This window comes from Drosophila santomea, unplaced genomic scaffold, assembly GCF_016746245.2.
Source record: "Drosophila santomea strain STO CAGO 1482 unplaced genomic scaffold, Prin_Dsan_1.1 Segkk107_quiver_pilon_scaf, whole genome shotgun sequence".
NCBI classification, from domain to species: domain Eukaryota; kingdom Metazoa; phylum Arthropoda; class Insecta; order Diptera; family Drosophilidae; genus Drosophila; species Drosophila santomea.
This window is the reverse complement of record NW_025318938.1, coordinates 1,187-10,804: the sequence shown is the minus strand read 5'-3', so window position 1 is coordinate 10,804 and position 9,618 is coordinate 1,187. Positions and strand designations below refer to the sequence as shown.

Below are 9,618 nucleotides of genomic sequence, written 5' to 3'. Positions count from 1 at the left end.
GGATAATTGAATGGTTTTGTGTTGTCAAAATTAAGTTTCATTTCCCATTTTACTGCTGGGATTTCTGGACGTTTCGCATTCACATAAAGTTTATCAAATACGTCTATTAATCTGTTTCTTAGATTCGATTCACACTTCTCGTTAATATTTAACTGACTGCATTCTATTGGATCGGGGTATTCAATTGATAGTATTTCTAATCCGTCATAAGGACTACTTGTTTTGCTCTCATTTCCATTATTTATATTAATTGAACACTTATTTCCATAATTTTTGACATTAGCCACGTCATTTTCAGATTTTCTATCATTTAAACCATTATCTTCAGAATTTTCATTATTTAAAACAGCATTTCCGGAATTTGAATCATAATTTTCACAATATCTATCGTTTGCAATAAAATTTTCAACATTTCTATCATTTGAACGATCATTTTCACAATGTCTATCATTTGCAATAAAATTTTCAAAGTTTCTATCATTTAAACAATCATTTTCGCAATGTCTATCATTTGAACTATCTTTTTCCCTAACAATCTTAAAATTACTAATTTTCATAAAATCTCTTCCCAAAACTGTTCCATATGCCATCGATCTGTCTGTCACAATTAGTAACTCAAAATTTAGAATTTCTTTATTGATAATAACGAAACATGATATTTTTCCAATTATATCTAAAGGGCTACCGTTTAAGCCAAAATAATTTTTAAGAATCTTTCCATTTAACGTAATATCTTCCTTTTTCAAAATTTTTTCGACGTATGACTTCTTTATGAAACTAATTGGACTTCCAGAATCGATTAGGCATTCTAAAAACAGGCATTCATTAGGTTTTGAACTAAAATAAATCTTAAACGGTCTTACATATTCGTTGTCGGATACGAACTTCCTCTCAGTGCAGTTGTACACCAGATGATCCTTACTGCCACATGCGTAGCAGGCTCCATACTCGCGCTTGGGCTTGCGGCAGTCGGCGGCGAAATGCCCAACAGCATTGCAATTGAAGCACCTTTTTGGAGGCGCCGAACCAGGTTCCTTATCGAACGAAACCTTAACACGTCCAGCCGGAGAAAGTAGCGGTTTACGTAACGAGACCTTGGCAAATGCGTGCAACATCTGCGCAGACGAATTAAAACAGTGCATGTGTGCCTGTTGTCGTAGAAGGGAGTCGGGAATCCCTTCAATGATGTTGTCGATTAGCTCCTCATCGTCTATTCGAATCTGTGTAGCCAACAGCGTTTTTTCTTTGAAGTATGTGGAGAAATCTTCCGACGGTTTCCACTTGCGCTCTTGAAACTTGCGTCGAGATATTATTTTGCTCTCCTTACCGTGGAAAGCTTCACCAAGTTGAACTAGAAGTTCTTGAACCGGCAAAGTCAGCAAACGTTCCGAAGAGTGCAACCAAATTTGAGCATGGTCCTTTAATTTGGACATCACTAGCATGCGAATTACATCGTCGCTTAGCTTAAACATTTTTGAGACCGCGTTGAGCTGGGCGACCCATGTGCTAACATTGAGTTTGTTGTTAGAAGCACCGTCGAATATCGGAATCATTTCCTTGGCCATTGCTAGCAATGTTTGTTTATTTACAAATGCTTCCTCCGATCTGGCATCTCCGCCAGCGACTTCTTGATCTTGAGTGGCATCCTTGTGTTGATTTGGTTTGGCAACACTGCTTCGAATTAGTGGGGTAGCCTTGTTATGACCCGATGTGGCAGCGCTGTTTTGATCCGATGTGGCAGCGTTATGGCGTCGAGCAGATTCCAATTTCAACATTTCGTTTTCCAATTGGAGCAGCCTTAGTTGACGCTGCATGGCGTCGAACTGCGTAGAAACTTCTGGAAAATGTTCCTCGCGTGCCAACTCCGAATCGCGATGATTGGTAGATGTTGAGGGCCTGGCGTCGTCATGAACATTCATGCTTTCAGCATTGGTGCAGTGTTCGCTGCTTGGCGGCACCACTCCAGCGGCGGCGTCCTCGATCATGCTCCTTGGGCTTTCCATGTCGACCTCTGGTGCTGACTCTCCGACGATTTCGTGCTCCAAATCATTGTTAGCGATTTCGCCTTCTAATTCGCCAATCACCGGGCAAACTCCTCGGGCTTCTGGGGGCACACCGTTCAATCGCGCCGCAAGCGTGGCCTTGTTACCGCTTTTCTGCATGCTGAGCTTTTCACACCAATTGCGCAGTTCTGCTGCTGTATAATCGTCCGCACCGATGGTTTCCATTTGATTATATTTAAAGATATTGTTTTTACTTTGCTTCGTAGGTTGAGTTTTTTGTGAAAAAAAAAATTCACAGTAATCCCACTTCTGAATTTGTAGGAGGCGATTCAAATGCGGCCGTTCTCTCTTCTTGTCACAAACGAAGTGTTCTTTATTTCTTCGTTCCGTTCCTTCTTAGCCTATTACATGTATGTATTGGTGTGTCAGTTGCTGATCGTGCGAACGGGACGCACAAAGTAGTGTCCGTAAGCACGATCTTAACATTAGCGTAAAATTGTACTTAAAACTAAGAGTATGTATATCTAGGACTGTATGTACAATCACTGTGTGTATGTTACGGTAGTGTGCCTGCTTGCTACAAGTGTGTATTCAGCATTTAGTATTTTAGCATTTAGCATTAGATCAGAGAAGTAGAGATTATGTAAAGAAGAGGTCTACGGACACACTTGATTATTGGACACGAGAGAGATAACATATAAACAGAATAAAAACACAATTAAAAATCAAAAGAATTAAAATACATCTTAAACCTAAACAGTGGTAACAACATATAGTTTTTAAAAATATAGTTCATTCCTTTAACTACTAATCTGACTTGGTTTGGTCCTGGTTCACGGCGTCCTGAATGCAGATTTTACATCCGCGCAGCTCCTAAATCTCCATCGCCTGCATCAACGTTCAAAGAGGCCATTACATTCTCTGGTTTATGGGCTGGTAGAAGAGTACATATAAGGAAAAATAAACCAGAAAAAGTTGGGAATTATTTGAAAGCATGTAGTGGCGACTGAAGAGCCGCTAAAGAATTTTTGAATCAACCTTAAAAGATATAAACATTTTCTGCCTAGAAGTATGCACTAAATTGTGTGATACTCTGAGCCTGGCTTTACGCAACGGGAATAACGTCGATGCATTTTAGTAAAAGCTTTACGTAGTTTAAGCTGAGCTTTAATGCACATGCATTTTAATTAGCTAGCTGCATTTCTGCCAGAACAGAGTTTTGGACACAAATACCAGATAGCTCATGGATGCGCCAGGGAAGATCTGGAAAGCTTTAGTCGGATTAGGAAATTTTTATGCTGTGGCAGAGAAAAAGTGCTAAGCAACTCCATCCGTTTCCGTGCTAAAGTCTATTACTTTTGAGATCCGGTAGAGTGCAAATCGTTGCAGTGGCCGTTAAGATATATATAATAATCACATAGTGCCAGTGTCCACGCGGATTGCGAAAATCTGGTGGCGGAAAAATTTATTCGGCGAAAGCTTAACCAAACTCAAGTGAGTAAAGCCGTTTTCATTTGCATACAGATGCATAACCTTTTGTTGCCCAGGTCACGGAAAGAGTGTCCACGGAGGCAACCTGGCGGCGGACTGACAGCCAGTGCCATAGGCCCGTCTGGAAAACCCATTTATTTCATCGGGACTCAACCAGCGGATCTAGCCCAGCAAGCCGAGTTTGCGTCCTGTCCCGAGGAGCACCTGGGAGGGGCAGGATGGACTACTAGGAGAGCAGCAGCAGAAGCAGTAGGAGAATGATCGGCAAATAACCTCAAGTGTTTAATTGGCCAACAGCGCGCATGCGCAATAACCTACAGTGGCCAGCTTTGGCGTTTCATGAAACATTTAATGCAAATTGGCAGTGCCAAAAGTGACCCCAAATTTTGACCCCTAGTTGACCCCTGTTGACCCCAGCACCCATGTGGGATTAACCTAAAAAGATTCTGAAAGTGAACCTAAGTGTAGATCCGAGCATCCGATGTCCGGCTTTAAATTGTCTTGTACATTAAAGCAAAAACCATGAAATGGGTTTTAACCCAGTTCTGCTGAATTAAGATTTCTTGTAATTTTCGCCACAATTTTCGACACTCATATGAAATGTTTTTTTGTGAATTTGATTCTGGTAATAGAAGCCATGAATAGTTGATAAAAACCCTGAAAAATTAGAATACATTTATTTTTTTTATAATTTAAGTAAAGTTAGTTAAAATCTAAGGAAATTTCTCTTGTTGCGAAGTGAAACGAATTGTGTAGAAGAATGCCTTTTGACTCTTTTGTTTAAACTAATGCCTTAAAACCCCAAAGCGGCCTGCCAAAGCCATATAATTTTCAGCACACCTTCGAGGGAGATCGATCTTTCGCCGATGGATAAGATGCGTGAGTTGATATAATCTTGTTTTAAGTGCTAACCCGAAACTGAAGAGAAATTTATTAAATGGCAATGATATAAAAGAAGTTCAGAAACGAATTAAATGCCGCACCAACTGAAATTTGGCTATCGCTGTAATAAATTAAATATTTTTTTTTAAATTTGTCGTGAATTAAAATGAAGTTTAATTGAATTTAATTAAAAGAAACGAGAAGTTGTCTACCAATGAATTAAATTAGATAATCAGAACTATTTCTTATTAATTTAATTCTTATCACAATTAACATTTATATCTAAATCCCACATTTTCTTTTACTACATATTATTAAATCATGCGATACATAAATATTCTTATAACTATCTAAGCTTATAATCACACTACCTAAATACGATGTTAGTCTTAATTACTTTATGTTTATTAAATTTAATGTTTAACGAAATTATGAGCAACTAAACATTTCCTTTACCGACTCTACTGATGACTCCACGGTCGTAAGGTTTCAAGGGATCATCGGAGCCATGCTCCTGCGGAAGACGATCATAGGTTGGGTGGGCCTCAAGCGAGCACAACAACATCCGTGTCTTCGCAAATGATAGTTTTCTCTCTGTCTTTTCCTCTATCTTTCGTCCTTTCTTCTAACTTTCATTTTCTAGAATTTATTTATTTATTTTTCTTCCGGCTTAGTTCTAACTCCTGTTTTTTTGTCGCAAGCACGCTCAATTCTTGTCTTTATTAATAGTGATGTGTAGTCCGTGTCCGAGATCTGGGTGAGCAAGACCACCACCCCCAAAGCCGAAGAGCTAGAGCCGGAATCTAAAGCGTGCCCCGCAGCTCAGATCCTCGAAAGCCTGTCTAACGCAAAGAGTTATAATTCCTTCTTGTGTTGAGAACAGTGGCGCACTACGTTACACACTACAAGCATCATGTATATACTTTTCAAACCATCATTAACGATTACGTGGCCAAACTTAACAAATTTTGACTGTGTATATTTTCGGCAATCAGTTAACATGCCGTATTTGGTGTAAGCTGACACTAATTCATTTTTTTTTAAATTTAAATGTCGATGGACTTTAATTCTTGATTATTCAATGAACACATATAGTTTTAAAAAATGTAGTTTATTCCTTAAACTAGTAACCTGGACTGGTTTGGTCCTGATTGTATATCCGCGCAGCTCCTGAATCTCCATCGCCTGCATCAACGTTCATAGAGGCCATTACATTCTCAAGTTTATGGGCTGGTAGAAGAGTATATATAAGGAAAAATAAACAAGAAAAAGTTGGGAATTATTTGAAAGCATCATGTATATACTTTTCAAACCATCATTAACGATTACGTGGCCAAACTTAACAAATTTTGACTATGTATATTTTCGGCAATCAGTTGACATGTCATATTTGGTGTAAGCTGACAGTAATTCAGTTTTTTTTAAATTTAAATTTCGATGGACTTTAATTCTTGATTATTCAATGAACACATATAGTTTTAAAAAATATAGTTCACTCCTTAAACTACTAACCTGGGTTGGTTTGGTCCTGGTTTACGGTGTCCTGAATGCAGGTTGTACATCCGCGCAGCTCCTGAATCTCCATCGCCTGCACCAACGTTCATAGAGGCCATTATATTCTTTTATTTATGGGCTGGTAGAGAGTACATATAAGGAAAAAATAAACCAGAACAAGTTGGGAATTATTTGAAAGCATCATGTATATACTTTTCAAACCATCATTAACGATTACGTGGCCAAACTTAACAAATTTTGACTGTGTATATTTTCGGCAATCAGTTAACATGCCGTATTTGGTGTAAGCTGACACTAATTCAGTTTTTTTTAAATTTAAATGTCGATGGACTTTAATTCTTGATTATTCAATGAACACATATAGTTTTAAAAAATGTAGTTTATTCCTTAAACTAGTAACCTGGACTGGTTTGGTCCTGATTGTATATCCGCGCAGCTCCTGAATCTCCATCGCCTGCATCAACGTTCATAGAGGCCATTACATTCTCAAGTTTATGGGCTGGTAGAAGAGTATATATAAGGAAAAATAAACAAGAAAAAGTTGGGAATTATTTGAAAGCATCATGTATATACTTTTCAAACCATCATTAACGATTACGTGGCCAAACTTAACAAATTTTGACTATGTATATTTTCGGCAATCAGTTGACATGTCATATTTTGTGTAAGCTGACAGTAATTCAGTTTTTTTTTAAATTTAAATTTTGATGGACTTTAATTCTTGATTATTCAATGAACACATATAGTTTTAAAAAATATAGTTCACTCCTTAAACTACTAACCTGGGTTGGTTTGGTCCTGGTTTACGGTGTCCTGAATGCAGGTTGTACATCCGCTCAGCTCCTGAATCTCCATCGCCTGCATCAACGTTCATAGAGGCCATTATATTATCTTATTTATGGGCTGGTAGAAAGTACATATAAGGAAAAAATAAACCAGAACAAGTTGGGAATTATTTGAAAGCATCATGTATATACTTTTCAAACCATCATTAACGATTACGTGGCCAAACTTAACAAATTTTGACTGTGTATATTTTCGGCAATCAGTTGACATGTCATATTTGGTGTAAGCTGACACTAATTCAGTTTTTTTAATATTAAATGTCGATGGACTTTTATTCTTGATTATTCGATGAATACATATAGTTTTTAAAAATATAGTTCATTCCTTTAACTACTAACCTGACTTGGTTTGGTCCTGGTTCACGGCGTCCTGAATGCAGATTTTACATCCGCGCAGCTCCTAAATCTCCATCGCCTGCATCAACGTTCAAAGAGGCCATTACATTCTCTGGTTTATGGGCTGGTAGAGAGTACATATAAGGAAAAATAAACCAGAACAAGTTGGGAATTATTTACAAGCATCATGTATATACTTTTCAAACCATCATTAACAATTACGTGGCCAAACTTAACTTGTTTTGACTGTGTATATTTTCGGCAATCAGTTGACATGTCATATTTGGTGTAAGTTGACAGTAATTCAGTTTTTTTAATATTAAATGTCGATGGACTTTAATTGTAGATTATTCAATGAACACATATAGTTTTTAAAAATATAGTTCATTCCTTTAACTACTAACCTGACTTGGTTTGGTCCTGGTTCACGGCGTCCTGAATGCAGATTTTACATCCGCGCAGCTCCTAAATCTCCATCGCCTGCATCAACGTTCAAAGAGACCATTACATTCTCTGGTTTATGGGCTGGTAGAAGAGTACATATAAGGAAAAATAAACCAGAAAAAGTTGGGAATTATTTAAAAGCATCATGTATATACTTTTCAAACCATCATGAACGATTACGTGGCCAAACTTAACAAATTTTGACTGTGTATATTTTCGGCAATCAGTTAACATGTCATATTTGGTGTAAGCTGACAGTAATTCAGTTTTTTTAATATTAAATGTCGATGGACTTTTATTCTTGATTATTCGATGAATACATATAGTTTTTAAAAATATAGTTCATTCCTTTAACTACTAACCTGGGTTGGTTTGGTCCTGGTTTACGGCGTCCTGAATGCAGATTTTACATCCGCGCAGCTCCTAAATCTCCATCGCCTGCATCAACGTTCATAGAGGCCATTACATTCTCTAGTTTATGGGCTGGTAGAAGAGTACATATAAGGAAAAATAAACCAGAAAAAGTTGGGAATTATTTGAAAGCATCATGTATATACTTTTCAAACCATCATTAACGATTACGTGGCCAAACTTAAGAAATTTTGACTATGTATATTTTCGGCAATCAGTTGACATGTCATATTTGGTGTAAGCTGACAGTAATTCAGTTTTTTTAATATTAAATGTCGATGGACTTTTATTCTTGATTATTCGATGAATACATATAGTTTTTAAAAATATAGTTCATTCCTTTAACTACTAATCTGACTTGGTTTGGTCCTGGTTCACGGCGTCCTGAATGCAGATTTTACATCCGCGCAGCTCCTAAATCTCCATCGCCTGCATCAACGTTCAAAGAGGCCATTACATTCTCTGGTTTATGGGCTGGTAGAAGAGTACATATAAGGAAAAATAAACCAGAAAAAGTTGGGAATTATTTAAAAGCATCATGTATATACTTTTCAAACCATTATTAACGATTACGTGGCCAAACTTAACAAATTTTGACTGTGTATATTTTCGGCAATCAGTTAACATGCCGTATTTGTTGTAAGCTGACACTAATTCAGTCTTTTTTAAATTTAAATGTCGATGGACTTTAATTCTTGATTATTCAATGAACACATATAGTTTTAAAAAATATAGTTCACTCCTTAAACTACTAACCTGGGTTGGTTTGGTCCTGGTTTACGGCGTCCTGAATGCAGATTTTACATCCGCGCAGCTCCTAAATCTCCATCGCCTGCATCAACGTTCATAGAGGCCATTACATTCTCTAGTTTATGGGCTGGTAGAAGAGTACATATAAGGAAAAATAAACCAGAAAAAGTTGGGAATTATTTGAAAGCATCATGTATATACTTTTCAAACCATCATTAACGATTACGTGGCCAAACTTAAGAAATTTTGACTATGTATATTTTCGGCAATCAGTTGACATGTCATATTTGGTGTAAGCTGACAGTAATTCAGTTTTTTTAATATTAAATGTCGATGGACTTTTATTCTTGATTATTCGATGAATACATATAGTTTTTAAAAATATAGTTCATTCCTTTAACTACTAATCTGACTTGGTTTGGTCCTGGTTCACGGCGTCCTGAATGCAGATTTTACATCCGCGCAGCTCCTAAATCTCCATCGCCTGCATCAACGTTCAAAGAGGCCATTACATTCTCTGGTTTATGGGCTGGTAGAAGAGTACATATAAGGAAAAATAAACCAGAAAAAGTTGGGAATTATTTAAAAGCATCATGTATATACTTTTCAAACCATTATTAACGATTACGTGGCCAAACTTAACAAATTTTGACTGTGTATATTTTCGGCAATCAGTTAACATGCCGTATTTGTTGTAAGCTGACACTAATTCAGTCTTTTTAAATTTAAATGTCGATGGACTTTAATTCTTGATTATTCAATGAACACATATAGTTTTAAAAAATATAGTTCACTCCTTAAACTACTAACCTGGGTTGGTTTGGTCCTGGTTTACGGCGTCCTGAATGCAGATTTTACATCCGCGCAGCTCCTAAATCTCCATCGCCTGCATCAACGTTCATAGAGGCCATTACATTCTCTAGTTTATGGGCTGGTAGAAG

The 9,618-nt window shown here is 37.2% G+C and overlaps 1 protein-coding gene across 1 annotated transcript; it reads right to left on the bottom strand.

Annotated features, from left to right (window-relative positions):
* Positions 1-607: 607 nt before the first annotated feature.
* LOC120457505 lies at positions 608-2,578 on the bottom strand. The gene is made up of 2 exons (XM_039645057.1): positions 864-2,578; positions 608-808 (listed from the first exon to the last, which is right to left on the bottom strand). Exons 1-2 carry the CDS (start codon positions 2,226-2,228, stop codon positions 800-802), a joined length of 1,374 nt encoding a protein of 457 aa, XP_039500991.1. The 5' UTR covers positions 2,229-2,578; the 3' UTR covers positions 608-799.
* Between the last annotated feature and the right edge of the window lie 7,040 nt (positions 2,579-9,618).

Excerpts from the sequence above, each read along its gene's own strand:
- LOC120457505 (XM_039645057.1), bottom strand. The coding sequence starts at position 2,228 with ATGGAAACCATCGGTGCGGACGATTATACAGCAGCAGAACTGCGCAAT.